The sequence below is a fragment of the Puntigrus tetrazona genome, chromosome 22 (assembly GCF_018831695.1).
Source record: "Puntigrus tetrazona isolate hp1 chromosome 22, ASM1883169v1, whole genome shotgun sequence".
Classification (NCBI taxonomy): Eukaryota; Metazoa; Chordata; class Actinopteri; order Cypriniformes; family Cyprinidae; genus Puntigrus; species Puntigrus tetrazona.
In genome coordinates this window covers 4,361,848-4,380,972 of record NC_056720.1, presented here as the reverse complement: position 1 = coordinate 4,380,972, position 19,125 = coordinate 4,361,848, and the positions used below count along the sequence as shown (strand labels likewise).

Genomic DNA, 19,125 nt, shown 5'->3' with positions numbered 1-19,125 from the left:
CAGTCCGAATCAGGAACAGCATCTCCAGCACCACCACACTGAACACTGGGGCTCCTCAGGGCTGTGTGCTCAGTCCACTGATGTTCACTTTGCTGACTCTCGACTGTGCAGCGTTGCACAACTCCAATCACATAATCAAGTTCGCTGATGACACGACCGTGGTGGGTCTCATCAGCAAGAATGACGAGTCAGCATACAGAGATGAGGTGCAGCAGCTTACAACTTGGTGTAGAGCCAACAATCTATCTCAAAAGGACAAAAGGAGATGATTGTTGACTTCAAGCGAGCAAAAAGTGACCATTTTCCGCTGTCCATCGATGGATCCAAGGTGGAGACCGTCAAGAGCACCAAATTCCTTGGTGTTCATCTGGCGGACAACTTCACCTGGTCACTCAACACCAGCTCCATCACTAAGAAAGCCAAGCAGCGCCTGTACTTCTTGAGGAGGCTGAGGAAAGCTCACCTCCCTCCACCCATCCTGACTATGTTCTATAGGGGGACCATTGAGAGAGTCTTGTGCAGCTGCATCACTGCCTGGTTTGGGAATTGCACAGTATCGGATCACAAGACCCTCCAAAGGATAGTGAGGACAGCTGAAAAGATCATTGGCGTTTCTCTGCCCTCTATCACGGACATTTACGCCACACTCTGCATCCGCAAAGCCCACAATATAGTACAGGACCCCACACATCCTTCACACATATTATTCACCCTCCTGCCATCTGGAAAGAGGTACTGGAGCCTTCGGGCCCTCACAACCAGACTGCTGAACAGTTTCTTCCCACAAGCCATCAGACTCTTCAATAACGACACCTGAAAGGACTTCCTGTTCCATAAGCATTCTTGCATGTCATATTTATTGTTGTGCACTTCATATTTTTTGTTTGTATTTTGTGTTCTTGCACTGATTTTGTCTTTGCACTGTTTGCACTAGTTTGCACACTGGGTTTTGCACTCTACTTCCTTGCTGTTTGCACTAGTCTGCACACTTTGCACTTTATGTGGCTAAGACACTGTCTTAGCTCAGTGTGTGTTTTTTTTTGTATTGTGCTTTATGTAGCACCAGGTCCAGGAGAAATGTCTCGTTTCACTATGTTCTGCACAGCTATGTAGTTGAAATGACAATAAAAAGCCACTTGACTTGACTTGACTTGACTTGACTTGACTTGACTAGTGTATAAGATTATCTATTAGACTATCTATCTATTTAGTCATTCATCAGATTTCTTTTGAGGAATGGAAAAACTGTATAACAGCCTTTCAACAACTTTCCTTTTTCTGTTAAATGATATTTGTTTTCATGGCGTTAACCAGCTTTAGCTGGGGATTCAAATGATCTCTCTTAGCTTCATGTGCACACCAAAGTGACGATACTTTCACGTCACGTGTTATGTCACGTGACTTTTAAAAGCCGCACCGCATAGAGCTGTGACGCTGTGTTGATATTTAAATCCCACTAGATGGCGCCATTAGACACATTGAATGAAAGTGGTGACAACATTTGGGTCAGACACTGATAAAACTGATTATGTGCCAATCTATCAATACTACTACTGTTAAAAATATAATAATTGTATGAATTGTACAATCGCCACAATAATTATATATATTTTGTACAGTCAGCTGATTTTGATGATTTAGTGTGCATAGAGAATCTTTGAAAGATATGAAAATATGTTTTTTTTTTTCATCGGTTGTTTCTCAAAACGCTGCTGACCCCTGCTGGTCAGATCAGTAAATGCCGTGGAAACCCAAACATGCATAAAAACATATATATACATATACATATATATACACACACACACACACATATACATATATATAGACCAGTGTATGACATGAAAGTATCGTGAGCACGTGGACCCATCAGCGGTCAAACGCTCTCGTGGTACTTTGATTTTATACACCGATTGGATCAGGACCTATTGCTCACATCCAAATGACAAGTTAAATAGTACAAAATAATAGTCTTAAAAACTTTACATTTATTTACTATCAATAATAATAATAATAATAATAATAATAATAATAATAATAATAATAATAATATCTTTATTATTATTATTATTATTATTATTATTATTATTATTATTATTATTAATAATAATAATAATAATAATAATAATAATAATAATAATAATAATAATTATTATAATAATAATAATAATAATAATATAATAGATAATATACATAGATATACAGGGTTTCAGGGCTTCCTTTAAGCTAATTACAACAGCCTTCTTTCAGCCTTTCTTTCCCTCTTTTATTTGTTTTCTATTAGATATTGTTAATGTATAACATTTATTCTATTACAACAAATTATGTATATGATCAAGGCTTTGCTGTGAAATTTCCATACAGATGCCCATCGATTGATTTCTGCAAGGAAACACACACACAGTCAATCAAAAGTAACAGTATAAAAACATTTTAGTTTTTAAATTATAATATAATTTTGTTTCAGGTGCACTAAGAGTGAATATACAGGCTTTAAAAGACATTATTATATAAATATATATATATATATTATATATATATATATATATATATATATATATATATATATATATATTTATTTTTTATTTTTAATTTATAGCACCTCATTGAAATATAATGCAATGCAGGGACATCGATTTAAATGAACTATGCTATGCTAAAGATTCACAGACTAATTGACTGCAATAATACCTTTTTTTTGGATGTTGTTTTAAATCGTACAGTATGAGTCCTCTCTGTCCTTTTTGTCTGACCTGCATTAACAATAAAATAACACATACACGTGAAAACAACCAACTTATCAATACTATAATGTAATTTATACCTTATAAAATATATTTTTTTCAACATATTCATTAAATTGTACTCATGAGAACATTTCTTTACATTTCCTGCAGATGCAGAAGATCACAACCCCAGCTACGATCAACAGAGATCCAGCAGCAGCAGAAATCAGTGCTATCAGATAAACAGAGTCTGGAGGAGAGTAAAAGAGAGACAGTTACTGATGTAAGTGATTGAATCAGTCTGATCAACAAAAGACATCAGCTCTGCTGTACCTGAACACGTGTGACAGAGCTGACTGATGTTCAGATGTGTGGTCTGGTTTCTGATGGGGTTGTTGATCACACAGCTGTAGGTGTTTTTCTCCTGATATTCCACCTCCAGAGGTAGAGAGAGACTGATGCTGAGATCAGACACACTGATGCTGGACAATAAACTGTTTCCTTTGTACCAGGAGAGAGTCACATGACCCACGTTCACCACCGAACACAACAATGAACAAGATGATGATGAACAGTTTGAAGAGTTACTGCTGATGACAGGAAGAGGCAGACGAGCTGAAAACATGACAGAATAAAGAAAAATACAATTGACAAATCTAAAAAAAACTCTTATAAGAAATCTATGAAAGTTATTTTTTCATAGAAAGCACATTGAGTAAGTCAAATGTCTGTTTCAAATATATAAACGTAAATTGCACACATGGTGAAGCAGTTATGTTAATTTCTGAAAACATATATTTTTAATAGGTAACTAGGTAAGAAGGTATGAGATGTGTTTGTACAGTTTGCATTGAACAACAACACATAAAACCCGTGCAAACACTTTCTAGTTATGACGTCACATTTTTCCCACTCTGTACATCACCTCACTGAAATAAAGTCTTCTGGATCACACGAACTTCAAGGAGTTTTAAATGATTGAATTGATTAAACTGACTCATCGCACTACTGCTGCTATAGCGCAAGTTAAACTGTTTAAACCATGCATTAAAGGAGTCATATTGGAGACGCATGATTTGGACAGTTACAGAAAAGTCTTCAAGATCGTTCATGTTATAAAATTATCAGACTGTCCATCCTTGATCAACATGTCACAAATGCTGTTGGTGGACCTCAACTTGTAGTCAATATTCCTTTAATTACAAAAAAGCTGTGTTAATGTTTGGATTACTCACCATAGACAGAAACACTGAATGTTTTTAAAGATTTTTTCGCTCCTGTTATCTCTAGCTGATAATCTCCAGCGTGTTGAGTCGAGATGTTCGTGATGGTCAGAGATCCAGTTTGATCGTCCAGCTTCAGTCTGTCTCTGAATCTCCCATCAGGACCGTCATATGTGGGAACATTTCGATTCCTTGTCTTCATTTTAGCTATTTGAAACCTTTCAGCTCCAAATTTCCACAGTATATCATCATGTTCATGTATTTCAGTGAGATTAGTGTTTAGAGTCACAGAATCTCCCTCCGTCACCGACACAGACTCACCAAACATATCTGGAGAATAAAGAGAGATTAGGCTTGCATGCACGTGCTATTAATTGAGCTGAGTTATTAATAGCATATTTTCTCCCAAATGATTTGATCAATAATACTTTTTTTCCAAACCCCTCGAATGATTGGTCGATTTCATTTAAAGCAGTGTTTGAAAGCTTTTAACGTGGCGTCTGTGGCAAAGAACGAATTAGCATTTTCATTCCGATAAATGCTAAAAGACTAACAAGTGGGCAGACGATGTGTTGATTTCATTTTCAGCTTCATTTTAACATCAACATCAAACCGCAGCTCGTTTCAATGATTCAGAGACAGTAACTTTATACCCTCTGCATGAAAGCTCATTTTCGAAAATTGATAAAAATGAACACTTTAAGATAATTAAATGATAATGCAACCTTCTATCTATATATATATATATATATATATATATATATATATATATATATATATATATATATAAACAAAGCTTTATTAGATATTATATGGACATAAGATATATATATATATATATATGCAAAAGGCAACAACATCCTGCCAGAGAACACTGGTGGTCGATGTTGACAGGAGGAGGCTGTGAGAAAAGCGAAAGCTGTTTGTCTTGCTACTTATGCTACTTATGAAGTGCTTTCAACATCAGCGAATCAACAACATTGATGCTTCAAGAATCTAAGCTATATCCTCTACCAAACTTCAAATCTCAAACACATCTTGCAACAGGCTGCAAGCCCAGCTTCATTCAAGCAAGGTGCATCTGGAGACACAGTTAGGTCCTCAAGATCCTGGTATCAGCTTGGGAAAACAAGCATAGCATGACTAATTCCAAGTCACCTAGAGCAAGCAGTCTCCCGAAAACAACAATGTTTGTCAGAGAAGGGCAGAAAACACCCAAAAAAACCTTCCTCCAAATCAGAACCAGGACAACTATGCCTGGCCTGTGACTGGAAAATACTGGCAGACATTGAACAACGGCTAATCTTTACATCTTAATCTTACCTGAGATTGCCTTCACCTACTTAAGGACTAGTCTTGATACTCTGATTCCCCTAATTAAGATGGAGCTCACAGTCCCATCGAAGAACTAAGTGTAGACAGGGTACGCTATTCAGAACTTGTAGCAAAAACTAAACAGTATGGATGAAACACCAAAATGTATCCAGTTGATAGTCAGCAAGTCTGGCGCAAATGGAACGATCCATGCAGGACCCAAGTAAAGCAACATAAATCACTCAAGAACTCAATTTTGATTGTGCAAAAATTATATTTTAGGTGCAGAACCATCCGCCCACCAATAAAACACTGCATATAGAGTGAGGGGGTGTAAATATTTCCACAGGATGGTAGAATGGTAAATTGCTGAACTGAACTGTAGCTTCCGAAAGGGCAGTACAAAAGTTTCCACAGATTTAATTGTGTAAAAGGTCTGAAAAAAGCGAATAATTCCTGCTCTCTCACGATCCTCCTGTTCAAAGATTTACACCCCGGGGGTTCTAATGTTGATGCGTGTTGCGTTGATCAAAAAACAAAAGTTTATCATCTCTCTTATGATTTATTTATCAGTCAATCTTTTTAATTACAACATAACGTGCTAAGTTAAAATGTGCCCTAGTCGTGCAATTATAAAATTTGGCCTTGCATGAGATTAATCTACAATAAGTCATTTTTATAATTTCCAATGATTTTAACCATCTATCAAAGAATGCTACTGACATAATCCAAAAAAACATATGTAAAACTCACCAATCAGATGCCACCAGCCCAAGCAGAACAAAGCAAACATGTAATACATTTTCTTCAATTGTTCAGTGAGAAGTGTGCAATAAGTTAATAACGTCTGCCATCTCACAACTGTGACTTCTTCTCAGCTCATCTTCAGCGTCAAACTGAAACCTGGTGTGGTCTCTTCTCTTGAGAGTGTGTGTTTTTGTACATGCGTGTTTAATCAGTAGGTGAAGGGTCTTCTTCCTGTCCTGCTTTTACTGAACCGCAGAGTTGACTCTTTCACAAAACAGATTTACAGTAAGAAAATGTAAAAAAACGGTTAAGTCAGTGGCTAAACTAGACTCTTGTTGATAGCTAACACTGATTGACAGCTCAACAATATACTTTTTCTTGGCAGCTAATTAAGCTGGCATGATAAAACATTGGTTCAAATGGTTAAATTCTATTAGGGCAGCTCAAAAAATTACAGCAAGCAAGTTTGGTTACAGTTTGTGTATCTGCAGTCTTTATGGTGAGATCAAACAAAGCTTTCTAGCAGAGATGCAGTTGACACAAAACAACAGCACAGTCAATGCTAGTTCCTTGACGTCAGCTTGGTGTGTCACGTGAGTTTAAGGTGTCTTTAATACGGTTGGTCTTCTTGACTTAAGAGGTGCATGCTGCTTGACTCCACCTTAAAAACACAAGAAAGAACACACAACACAGAAACACAAAGTAGAGAAAACATGGACCAGAAAAACAACAGGATAGTAAGTCAAAAAAGATTAGCTATTCAATAACGTTTCTTAAAGGTAAAGTTTTTTTTTTAATGTATTTATTATCTTAACCTAGTATATTGTTCATGGACCAGCCTGTACTCCAACATAAAACGATCCTATAGTTAGTTTGTGCGAGGACCTTATACAACCTATATTTCCGTTTTTACGTTAGATATAATGACAGAGTTGGGTTACATCTGTCGTCATGAAATATGACCTGATCCAGCATTATGAGTCACAGTGACCCAAATTTCAAAACTGAGATTTTGGTATCAATGGAAAGAGGAGACCATACGCTTTAAAAAGGATATCCTAGTTGAAGTTATAAACTGGATTATTACCTCGCTAGTATTGGTAGGTTTAGGACCATACACCAATCACAATGAGATGCAAGTGTGTAGTTTCAGTCGGACGCAGTTCTCATTTTCCTGTCCAGTGCCACGTCATCCATTGGTGACGCATGAGGGAAAGTAGCACAGTATCTCCACTCCGAGAGGACAGGCACCTATCATATTGTTTCTATGCTTCCTGGTAGGCTCAGTTTTCATGCTTTGCATTTTCCAGGGTGGAGTGCTGGTGCTATGGGTTACTCTGAATTTACTGCTAAAATGGTCGATCTCGCTTGACCTTAAGGCCGTAGGAGTTTTTATTTTATTGAATTTTAAATGTACGTTTATATATGATTTTTTTTTTTTACCTTACATAGAGAGGTTCTGACGTCACTTTCGCTTGGACTAGTGATGCAGTAACATCATTAACGCGAAGGAACAGAAGAACACTTATTCATCCAACCAGGCACTCATTTTCCAAAAAGGAAAAGTTGTGAAATGAAGCTTTTCTTTAATACGTTCCCTGTGATCTTGTTTTTCCTCGACTATGGTAAGAGACCTTTGTTTGTTATGTTGCACCGTTTCTGTGAGTTTACAATAGACACAGTAGTAAGTGAAAAATCCAGTTTTGTGTTGACATTATGATTAGGCTGAAAACAGCACCTAAATTCTAGTGTAAACGTGGAATTTACATAAAAGATTCCAAAAGTTGAACTAAAATATATTTTTGGAAAAACATGGTGTTTTAATGCATTATTCATTGGAGAATCATTTTCTTAAGTATTTTACTGGCTAATGTAATAAAGGGAATGGGGTAAAAACAGGATGTTGAAGGATCTGTGGATTCTTTCTTTCTGTTGTTAATTTGCTCATGATATTTTAACATCTAATCATTTTATCATAATGGGGAGGCGTGACAAGGGCTTTGTTCCATAACCTTACAATTTTATTATTCCATTTAACCATATAATTTATAGTAATCACTAAATCTATTTATCTCAGTCCAATGACTTCCTGGACTAGATTATATTATTATTTTTAAAGATTTTTCATTGTTGTTAGGTCTTTTCTGCATCGTGTAGTTTCAAGGGATATTTGTCATCGTCTAGACAAAGAGAGAAAAATGTAAGAAAAATCTTCTCCCATGGACGAGAACCAATTACGATATAAAAGCATGTATAATTGTCTCCTAAAAGACATGACATGTTTCAATGCCAGGTGCTTGCGCTCCAGGGAAATCACTCTGAATGAACTTGTGATCTTAACTTCAATCTTCTTGAATACTGTTAATGCACTTTTGGGTGGTTTGGGTACCAGGCAAACTTACTATTAACAGGTTTTGGGTTTGGTTCTGTTACCAGACAAAACTGATCTTTTCTGACAGGATCTGGTGTCTGGGGCTGGATCTCATAGGCCTATATTTGATTGGAAGACATGATCTAAATGTGTGGATTGCGTATTGTTGATGTATCATCCATGATACTTCTGTATGTTCGTCTGAAGGGTTAATGTATGAATGAAAGATGTTCTTCTGCTGCGTGTTATGCTTGGCTTATGCTAAATGTTTGTTCTTCAGGTGTGTCTGGCGTTGGATCAGATGTAGTCCCAGTGTCTCTGAAGGAGGGAGATTCAGTTATTTTTGACACTGGTGTTAAAACAAAACAACAAGAAGATATTAAATGGTACTTTTATGACACTCGCATCGCTCAGATCAGTGGAGACCTCATTCACATCTGTACAGACGTTCAGTGTAAAGATAGCGACGAGAGATTCAGAAACAGACTTAAGCTGGAGAATCAGACCGGATCTCTGACCGTCATGAACATCACAAACACAGACTCTGGACTCTATGAACTGAAGATCATCAGCAGCACAAGCAGCAGTGAAAAAATCTTCAATGTTACCATAAATGGTGAGTCGTTAATAAATGTTTGTTTAAAGTTGTGCTAATGTCTGAAGTGATTATCTACAAATAAATGGAGAATTGACTCTCAGGAGTTACAACACATCATTAAACATCTTGTTTTGATTTTAAATTAAAATCCCATTAAACAACTCAAACGAAAAATAAGTAGAATTTTAACAAGATTTTCCTATTAAAATTATGTGCCAAAATAAAGAAGGTTAATAGCTTAACAGTAAATTCCCGTACTTTATACAGTTAAAAACTGTAAAACATCTAACATCTAAAATGTAAATTCATTTAAATTTTACAGAAAAATGTTGTTAAATGTAGTTTTTAGAAGTAATTGGACCAAATCTATGTAAAACGTACAGATTAAAACTGTAAACTGATATTCCCAGAATTCCCTGCGTGACACTCCACATGCAAAAGTATTTCAATTAAATAATCATGCTTTTAATAGTTTTTGTTATCATTTAAGTACATTTGGTCTTTATGTTACAGCTTCTGTTGTTTAATGAATGTTTATTTCATTATTTTAGTATGATGACGTTTTAGTATACACTTCTGTTTCTGGAGAAGCTACATGTGATGAGCTTTGATTCTTCACATGGATTTCTCTTTTACAGCCTGCATTATTATGGTGGATATCAGTATGTTAAAGGTACAAAACAGATTTTTAATAGCAGTGTGCATTGTCTCGATTTTGTTTGGATTTTTATTGTTCATCAGCTGGAGAAAAAACTAGTTCAGCAGAGAGCTTGTGCAATTACAAGTTCACAAATCTTGTGTAGTGTAGTGTTTTTCACCAAAAGTTCCTCCAGCGGCTGTCGGTTTGTGTTTCAGGTGTTTCTGAAATGAAGACAAAGTCGGCGAAGGAGAGAGAATCTGTTACTTTAGAAACCGAAAAAACGCAAACCCTAAATCATGGGATGACGTGGTATTTCAATGAGACTCTCATCGGTAAAATCCCTGGAGATCAGAGTAAGATCTGCGCAGATGTTAAGTGTAACGAGAGATTCAGAGACAGACTGAAGCTGGATCTTCAGACTGGATCTCTGACCATCATGAACATCAAGACTACAGACTCTGGACTCTATAAACTACTGATGACCAGCGTTGACGGCAGCTTCAGCATCCTCCGAGTGAAGACACTCAGTGTTACAGGCATTGGTAGGTGTCATTCATTCAGTTTTGGGATGTAGGCCGTTTAGAAAAAGGGAACTTTGATGTGGTAATGCTTGCTGATGTTAGTAGCAAAATGCACAATATCAGAACAAATTTAAAAAACTGTATTTTAGACTAAAGCATTGTTTGATATGGTTGACTTTTCATTCTCTCTGTAGTAACAATGACTGCGTGTATGTATCTGTTCCAGATTCAGGTCTGTCTTTAGTTGCTGTAGGAATATGTGCTGCTCTTCTTCTGGTGGCTGCTGCTGTTATTGGTGTGGTTTACTGTAGCCGCAAGAAACATACATCGGTACCACAGAATGTGAGTATCACGTACAGCCGATTTGACAAAAGTACGCAGTGAAATATTGTCTTCATTTTATTACTTTTAACTAAGAAAACCTCGAAAGAAAAATCGAATACCGAGTCTCTAGTAAATTTAGTTTGTGTTGCGGAAAGATTAGTCCTCCTCTTTAGTTTTTTACCATTTGCGATATTGTTTTTCCCTACAGGACGAAGACGTTAATAACTCGCAGTCGAACCCGGAAGACGTTTCTTTGAGTGACGCAGAACTTCCTTGAATCAGACTCGAGGCCGAGGCAGCCAATCCAATACTTTCGTTGAAAGGGACAGTAAAACGAATTAAAAAAAGGAATTAAACATAGTAACATGTTATTAGCAATGGAACAGTAAGGGCTATTTATTAGAGGTTTATTGAAGTGATCCAGACAGGAACATCCGTTTCTAGTCTTTGCACTATAACTGATATCTGGTTCGACATATCAATTATTTGCTCTCGCCTGCATCGATTTATAACCGACAGAACAGACTGTTTTTTAACATTTACCTCACGAGACCAGGATTTGGCACAAAGTCTTAACTGCTGGTAACTTTGACTAGTTTAACTGGTATTGCTGCAATTTCTGGAAAAGATTGTATAATTTGATCGCTAATGTTTATGGTGTAATCAACACTAGCCCTTAGTCATCGGTTTTCATCGCGATGCACTTACCACTGGGAAAAAAACACCCTTAATAAGCTCGGAAATGTTTTTATTTTAAAGCTAGTCAAACACTTTGCAGCCATTTTGTTATGCTCGCTGCCAATAACCGACACAAACTGTGGTAAACGTTGTTACTTAAACTTGAAAAAATGTGATATTTGGAGGAATGTTACAGAATCAAAGTCGCAATCAAATCATCTTGGACTTTTTATGAGGTGCTACTTGTTCTTTTATTTTGAGATGTCTGGATTAAACCGTAACAGAGTGTGTTGTGATTGTTTTTTATACTCAATGAATTATTGTATTTACTGTTAATGTAACAGATAGCCTTAAAATTCCTGTAGCACTGAAGTTACCGTAAACCGCTATGAAGCAGATGCCGATGTCATACTTCTCCTACCTCTTAAAAAGTCTTCCTAAACACTAAAAAAAATAAAGAAACATGACAGAATTGTTTGTTTGTGCGATAAATATTGATTCATTCATAATGGCTGGAATATTTGTGTTTCTAAAATATTTCTGTATTTTTAGCTTATACCGAATCAAGTTGATTTTAACGCTCTCCTATAATGATCTCCTACGGCCTACTGATCAGCTGTGTTTGTTTTTACTATCATTGCTGTCTCTCTCTGTTCATTGTGCTCTGTGCTACTGCTTCAGGGTGTTATTTGCATACCACCATTTCTGGTTATCAACCGATACTCCATTCACTAGCTCCAGACCAGCAATAAAGAGAAACACAGTAAGCAGAGACCTGGAGATCTTTCCTCCCCTAGAGGCTCTTGTTTGCCAAACATAGCTAGTAATCTGAGAAATCAAGCTTTTTGAAACTTCAGATCAACTGAAACAACTACTTCTTAAAGTGACAGGATTTTGTTTGACCCTGCTGGTCAGATCAGGACAGAAAAAAGCCTGAGAACATTTTTTTACAATATGCTTGTACAGTTCAGTTGAGTTTACTCCCCTTGTCTTTACGTTGATGTACAAACCAAAATGTTAGCCTGAATATCAACTTACAGGGATAGTTCACTTTGAAAGTAAAATTTGAAGTTTATCAGCTTACCCCAAGGGCATCTAAAGGTGTAGGTGTCTTTTATCTTCTTCTTTAGATCCAATTTAGTTTGTAGTCATAAAATGGTTGGTATCATGCACAGAGAAATCCCGTCGTGTTTTGTGTCTCGCTCGTATATGTTGCTCATTGTTTCCTGTCATATGTCAAGCAGGTGTTCATTAGATGTCTTTCTTACTGATGTCTGTCAGACCGCGTAGACAGCAGGTGCTTTCCAGGTTGAGAGGTCTTGAACAAACATCTTGAAGACACAGCAGATCGTAGAATATCAGCAGCACCATCAGCTTCTGGAGCTTTAGCGTTGGTAATGCTGGTGGATAGTGCTCCGTACGTCCCGTACTGGGATGTAAAACTTACTTATATGCATTTCGAGGTTTATCACATGTCCTCTAAAGCAGATCGGTGGGTTTTTGTAACTTTCTAGTTTTAAAATGATAACGTAAGTAACTGACATGTTCTTTTTCCTGAAAAAAGCGTCAAGCTCTAGGATACATTGTTAAAAAACTCTGATTGCGTTACAAAATACGCCTAATTATGAAAAAAATAAATAAATAATACAATTTCCAACATATAAAATAAAGCTTGGAATGCCCACTTGGCAAAAAAAAAAAGAATACAAAATAAATAAATAAATAAATAAATAATCTATAAAACCTCCTCCTCTACTTCCTGTTTTCAAATCATAGAAACCCTATTCATTTACACGTGAAGTCTTATTTTGAACACTAGATGGTGTTATACAGTACTTCAGTAACTATACTCCAGTTATTAAAACTTTCTATTAAATTAAAACCTGCCGTTAGATTCAAAAATATAACAATTTAAGGTCCAGCGCTAATATTTAGCCTACAAGATATACACCAATAAACATTTTAAGATCATGCACTCCAGCCAGATTTATTTTGCATTCATGATTCATCAGAAAAAAAAAGAAAAACAATTCAACACATTTTTAAATAATTTATTCTTTGCATTTGATTCCTGGTTAGCCATTTTAACATACAAACACAGGAACATTACAGTTTAGTGTGCAGACGGGAGCCCTGCCTTTCTTTGCTTTAAGATAAGTCTTGAGCCGGAACTACTGAAACTAGCGCTGCATGACTAGAGAATCACTCGCAGGAGCATTTGTGCAAATATTAATTTTCATGCATTGACGTGAAAGTGCTTTTCAACCACGTTACTGACACAGAAACACTCACGAACACACATCAGACTCAGATCATACCACGTGCCTGTAGAGACGTAAATAATCAATACTTCCATGCCTTTTGAATCTACATTTTGATAAGAGTAAAAAAATAAAAATGCTCCAATGGGCTGAAAGAGTTGAATAATGCATTGACGTCTTTTGAAGCTTTAGGAGACTTAACCACCGACTCCGCTGAGGTCACTGCTGGAGGTTTCTAGTGAAAACCACTGAGAAAAGCATTGACTTTCGATCATCACCTCATCACGATTGGTGCATAATCCACATGATCGTCCCCTTTAACTTCCTGTAAAGAAAAATGCAAATATAACAAATAATACAGAAAGCCATATCTGCCTCATAAGAATATAATAAATGTCATAAAACTGCAAAATCGAGACTAAATCAAAATGAGTGTGTCATCATTTTAACTTTTTTCCTGAATTTTCAAAATTTTCATTTTAATCCAATAATTATGATTTATGTGTCATAATGTCGACCATGTCGTATTTTAAAAACTTTGTCATATTTTTTACTTTTATCGCATTACTATAAAGTATGCCATACTTTAGAATTTTAAGTCATAATTATGATTTGTCAGAGTATTTATTTTCCGACTGATGGAAGTGGGTTTTCGTTTTAAGTCTTACCGTTTCCTCTGTGGTTGTTCTGTTGAACGTCATCTCAGTGTAAGATAACTCTTCAGCAGAAGTCTTAGCTGTTTCAACAACAACAACAACAACAACAACAACAACAACAACAACAACAACAACAACATGCATTAAAACAACTGAACCCAGTCCTAGACAACTAAAGAGCACTTACACACACACACACACACACACACACACACACACACACACGTTAAAGGTGCTGTATGTAGGAATTTGACTCTAGTAAAGCACAAAATAAAATTTCTACCGTCGGTTATTTTCTTTTTGGTTTGTGGAACCCGCCCGCTGCCAGTTTAACCAATCATGCTTCTGAATCCCGGGTTGCCAGTTGGCGGAAAACAGAGCATATTTCATTTCAGTCACGGAAGCTGGCAAACTAAAAGGGATCTGAGCGGGTATCTGGCAACCTGCGTGTGTGTCAAGTCTGAGTAGGAGGAGCCGGGTAAAAAAAAAAAAAAAAAAATATCTCCAATATTTTTAATTTAGACTGCAATACATAGTTCAACCACTACATAAAGCTCCTTTAATGATATTAATTAGGAGTTGTTTGCAAACAGAGAGCTGAAACCATTAATTTGCATGCACGTTCAAAATCATTTGTTATACACAGATATCACATGTAAAAGTTTTTTTCTGTGAAACTCGAGTACGCATATCTGAGAAATGAACAAATTTAGGATGCTTTCTGCTCAGCATTTTGTAAATAAGGCCCCTGGACCTTTTAGTAGGTAGTTTGAGCACCAGCTGCACCTTTATGCCTATAAGATTATGTTAAATAAAAATAAAATTATTATTTTTTTTTAATTAAAATTAAACATTCATGCTTTTGCATTTTCAGTGTTCATGCAGATTGATAATTACAGACTCGGCTTTGGGTTATATGTGAGTAGTAAATAGGGAATTTCAGTATTGTTATATACAATTTTATATACTAATTTTAGTGCGATCTAGTGACATAGTCAAACCCGACAGATATTACATACAAAGAATGTTGACCAAAAAAATGTTGAGAACAATAACTAAACGATAAAATAGGCCATCATCAGTTGGCTAAATATTTCTTTTAAGTATATTTTAAAAGTTTTATTTGTTACAATGTTAACTTTTTAAAAAATAGTAGATAGCACTTGCCTTCCTGATCGTTTTTTCTATATTTCCTGCAGATCCAGAAGATCCCGACAGCAGCGACAATCAACAGAGATCCAGCAGAGGTCAGAGCAACCAGAGACACTGAGTCCGGAGGAACTGGAAAAACATACACATGAGGGATTGAATCAGTCTGATCAACAAAAGACATCAGCTCTGCTGTACCTGAACACGTGTGACAGAGCTGACTGATGTTCAGATGTGTGGTCTGGTTTCTGATGGGGTTGTTGATCACACAGCTGTAGGTGTTTTTATCCTGATATTCCACCTCCAGAGGTAGAGAGAGACTGATGCTGAGATCAGACACACTGATGCTGGACAATAAACTGTTTCCTTTGTACCAGGAGAGAGTCACATGACCCACGTTCACCACCGAACACAACAATGAACAAGATGAAGATGAAGATGAAGAACAGTTTGAAGAGTTGCTGCTGATGACAGGAACAGGAAGATGAGCTGAAAAAAAATTGGGAATAAAAATAACAGAAATAGACTTCTTTTGAAGTCATGGCTTGTTGTGAAACAGAGTAATGAATTTTTAGTGTGTTGACGGTCACTAAATGTGTCTGCCATTTCAAACTATATGTAAATATATTATGTGCATGTTTGAATAAATTATTATTTTATACCAGTTTCTTGAGGATTATGAAGACTACAGGCAGATTAAATATTATTATTATTATTATTATTATTATTATTATTATTATTATTATTATTATTAGAATTGGAGAAAGAAACTTTGCAGGACAATAGCACTCCAATACCAGCGCTCTCTATCCCTAATATACTCACCGTAGACGGAAACACTGAATGATTTTAAAGATTTTCTCGCTCCGGCTATGTCTAGCTCATAATCTCCAGCGTGTTGAGTTGAGATGTTCATGATGGTCAGAGATCCAGTTTGATCGTCCAGCTTCAGTCTGTCTCTGAATCTCCCATCAGGACCATCATATGTGGAAACATTTCGAATCCTTTTCTTCATTTTAGCTATTTGAAACCGTTCAGCTCCAAATTTCCACAGTATATCATCATGTTCATGTATTTCAGTGAGATTAGTGTTTAGAGTCACAGAATCTCCCTCCGTCACCGACACAGACTCACCAAACACATCTGGAGAATAAAGAGAGATTAGGCTTGTCTGGTTTACAAAGTCAATTTCGTGTTTAGAGAGTTTTCAAATTTGTGTCAAATATTCATATTTTGGTTTTTGGAGTCCCAAAAAAACTGTTTAAAGGATGCATGCAAGGTCAAAAAACTACAGAATTTTCTCATGACCATTATATTTTTATTTGTTCAATGACTCCCAAACAATGCATTCAATCATTTATTTTTCCAAACCCCTCCAGTGATTGGTCAATGTCATTTAAAGCAGTGTTTGAGAGCTTTTAACACATTAAAAGTGTTAAAACTTTTCTAATGCTTACAAATTGCATGAACATATATATTTATATCCTGAATTAATGGATCAATATATTATATGCAGTGATGATTATATTTATTATTACTTGCACTAAAAATATCTATTTTTAAACAAGCACTTGACACAACACTATATATATATATCCTGAATTATGGATCAATATGGCAGCAAGAATTTATAAATAAATGAAATGCTATATATGCAGTGATGATTATATTTATTATTACTAATTTATTTTTAAACAAGCACTAGAATATAAGAATATGTGTATGAAAATCCTAATTTATTAAATAGATATAAACTCTCAAAGCAAACATGTTTCCAAAAATGGCAACAACTTTTGCAGCCATGTGACTTCCTTCTGGAGTTTAGAGTAGCAGAGAGTCAAATGAATCTAGCTTAACTGCAAAGAAACACCTTGATCAAAGTGATGGTTTAAATGTAAGTCTACTTATTTTAAAAGTTTCACTTTTGGTGCAAAACATTAATCAGCTAAACCTTGATGAAACACATTATCAACCCTGCAACTTCTCCGTTCATACACAACTACAATTACACAATGACTTTTAACATTTTATTTTCATGACCTTTCAAGACCTGGAAAATTCAATTTAAAATAAAATTAAACAGACTGTAGTCAATAGACTTCACAATATTCATGATTCGGTTTATAATTATGTAACAGATCAAGTGCGTTGCACAGCTACTTTTACACTTATGTACAATCTTAGTACACTTTTCAACTAAGTACATTATGCCTGTGAACTATTCTGTAATTTTATTGCAATTAGAAATGTATTAAATGTATTTAAGCTGTGTACTAATTGGTTAAATAAAACTAAAGTTTACAGTGTAGATACGTGTGAAGCACACTTAATTACAATCTTAAAACACTTTAAGTAGCTTATGTCTGTCTACTTAAATTTATAATGACGTATAAAGTCTGCAACACTTAAGTACATTTTAAGTACAATAGCTACTACTAAGTACTTAAGTATTTAATGTGCATTATGGACTTTATGGATCTTATTCTGATTATTACGCTTTATTACTCTGAAGTGCATAAATAATAAACAATAAAAACTATTTTTGTAACTTACCAATCTGATGGTAGCAGCACAAACAGAAAATGACCCCGCGAAGCATTTTCTTCATCTGTTCAGTATCCGATCTTTTAAAACTAGCCGCTAAACCAACAGCAGAACTGTGAAAGTGTGAAACCTCCCACGACAGACTTGCAGAGGTCGTCCTAGTTTACACGCTGTGTTTGCAGGATATACATTTAAGGTTGATTTGGATGTAATTAAAACTTTAACAGGTCTTAAAGGGCATGCATTCTTTATTTTTATAATCGATTTTCCATTGATTCGCAACCATCAAAAACGTTCATTTTTACAAAACACAATTCAGTCAGTCAATGAAAGCACTGGAAAACAAACATCACCGTTATTACTATTTTTGGTGAAATGAAGATAAATAAGACTTAACAAATGACTTAAGGCCTATCGATTTTAAAATCATGTATATTTATTCTAATTTTGCTCAATGGAAAAAACACCTCGCAGTGCCAGTTCTTCTCAGTCAAACTGAAACCTGCTGTGGTCTTCTACAGACATGTGGTTTGAGCTGCTGGTGGACTGAACTGTGAGTAGAGGGTATTTAGTGCATGTGTGTTTAGTTTGTAGATAAAGTGTTTCTTCCTGTCTACCCAGCCAGTATGGGGCCCAGTTGGGTGTCATCTAACTGGGGTCCCAGCGAGTTTTGTCCTCATTTTCCATGTTGTCCCCACATGGGTCTGTCCAGATGAAAAAAATGAAACAAACACCGCTCAGTATGCATACTACAGAGTGCTAAAAATGAGAAGGAAGCAGCGCTGCAGTTCAGTAGACAAGTAGGTGACTTTAATAATTATAGTTCAAGGGTCAAGAGCCCAGCTAAACACTGACCACTGTTATGGTAAATGGTAAAAATTCAGATTTTCGCCTTTCTTGATTTTTGTTGTTAATGGACGGCCCCAACCGTCTGGAAGAGATTCCCACCGATTTCAGCAATAGTTCACCGGAAAAACTAATAGAAACAACTGCCAGTATCACAGTCCAATTTAAACCATACACAAATGCAAACCACAACCACAAAAAAAATACACACCCCCAAAGCCCTTTTCACACACTAAACAGCAAAAGGAAAAAAAGAAAAGTCTATAGGCCAGTATACCGCCACTTTGTCATCACAGTCTATATGAATTATGAATAAAAAGCTGTGGGCTAGCGAGAGGGGTCTGTTTCCATCAGTGTTGTGTCCGAATACAGAGCCAAGGACTTTTAAAGGGTTAAAGACCTAAAATTAATGAGACAATAAAGTGAATAATTAAATGATGATTGTATTAGTGCTGAACATCTGCTCTTGTCAGGATCAGATGCTGATGTTTAATTGGTTAAAATGAGATCATGGAGATCAGTGTCTGCTT

General features: G+C 35.9%; 4 protein-coding genes across 5 annotated transcripts in view; 1 reads left to right on the top strand and 3 right to left on the bottom strand.

Annotated features, from left to right (window-relative positions):
- LOC122327422 (T-cell surface antigen CD2-like) overlaps positions 1-19,125 on the bottom strand; it is a 109,427-nt gene that overhangs the window by 57,650 nt on the left and 32,652 nt on the right. The gene's annotated exons all lie outside the window — the stretch shown is intronic.
- On the bottom strand, positions 2,238-6,168 carry LOC122327471 (SLAM family member 5-like). Its single transcript, XM_043222863.1, has 6 exons — positions 6,014-6,168; positions 3,959-4,276; positions 3,057-3,338; positions 2,884-2,973; positions 2,689-2,750; positions 2,238-2,379 (listed from the first exon to the last, which is right to left on the bottom strand). Exons 1-6 carry the CDS (start codon positions 6,060-6,062, stop codon positions 2,332-2,334), a joined length of 849 nt encoding a protein of 282 aa, XP_043078798.1. The 5' UTR covers positions 6,063-6,168; the 3' UTR covers positions 2,238-2,331.
- Positions 7,270-11,611, top strand: LOC122327457. 2 transcript variants are annotated; one of them, XM_043222842.1, is made up of 6 exons: positions 7,270-7,284; positions 7,460-7,632; positions 8,659-8,994; positions 9,832-10,158; positions 10,364-10,479; positions 10,670-11,611. In XM_043222842.1, exons 2-6 carry the CDS (start codon positions 7,581-7,583, stop codon positions 10,736-10,738), a joined length of 900 nt encoding a protein of 299 aa, XP_043078777.1. In that variant the 5' UTR covers positions 7,270-7,284; positions 7,460-7,580; the 3' UTR covers positions 10,739-11,611. The 2 variants fall into 2 exon arrangements, with proteins under 2 accessions (XP_043078777.1, XP_043078776.1); XM_043222841.1 differs by lacking the exon at positions 7,270-7,284 and having other exon boundaries at positions 7,291-7,632.
- On the bottom strand, positions 13,177-17,833 carry LOC122327486. Its single transcript, XM_043222890.1, has 5 exons — positions 17,759-17,833; positions 16,031-16,348; positions 15,404-15,694; positions 14,069-15,337; positions 13,177-13,725 (listed from the first exon to the last, which is right to left on the bottom strand). The coding sequence occupies exons 1-4, from the start codon at positions 17,811-17,813 to the stop codon at positions 15,183-15,185; spliced, it is 819 nt and encodes a 272-aa protein (XP_043078825.1). The 5' UTR covers positions 17,814-17,833; the 3' UTR covers positions 13,177-13,725; positions 14,069-15,182.

Coding starts and splice junctions, on each gene's coding strand:
- LOC122327457 (XM_043222842.1), top strand. CDS start 7,581: ATGAAGCTTTTCTTTAATACGTTCCCTGTGATCTTGTTTTTCCTCGAC. Junction 7,633..8,658: donor CTTGTTTTTCCTCGACTATG/GTAAGAGACCTT, acceptor TTTGTTCTTCAG/GTGTGTCTGGCGTTGGATCA. Junction 10,480..10,669: donor ATACATCGGTACCACAGAAT/GTGAGTATCACG, acceptor TTTTCCCTACAG/GACGAAGACGTTAATAACTC.
- LOC122327471 (XM_043222863.1), bottom strand. CDS start 6,062: ATGTATTACATGTTTGCTTTGTTCTGCTTGGGCTGGTGGCATCTGATT. Junction 4,277..6,013: donor GGGCTGGTGGCATCTGATTG/GTGAGTTTTACA, acceptor TTTATTCTCCAG/ATATGTTTGGTGAGTCTGTG. Junction 3,339..3,958: donor ATTCAGTGTTTCTGTCTATG/GTGAGTAATCCA, acceptor TCATGTTTTCAG/CTCGTCTGCCTCTTCCTGTC.
- LOC122327486 (XM_043222890.1), bottom strand. CDS start 17,813: ATGAAGAAAATGCTTCGCGGGGTCATTTTCTGTTTGTGCTGCTACCAT. Junction 16,349..17,758: donor GTGCTGCTACCATCAGATTG/GTAAGTTACAAA, acceptor TTTATTCTCCAG/ATGTGTTTGGTGAGTCTGTG. Junction 15,338..15,403: donor GCTCTGTCACACGTGTTCAG/GTACAGCAGAGC, acceptor ATGTTTTTCCAG/TTCCTCCGGACTCAGTGTCT.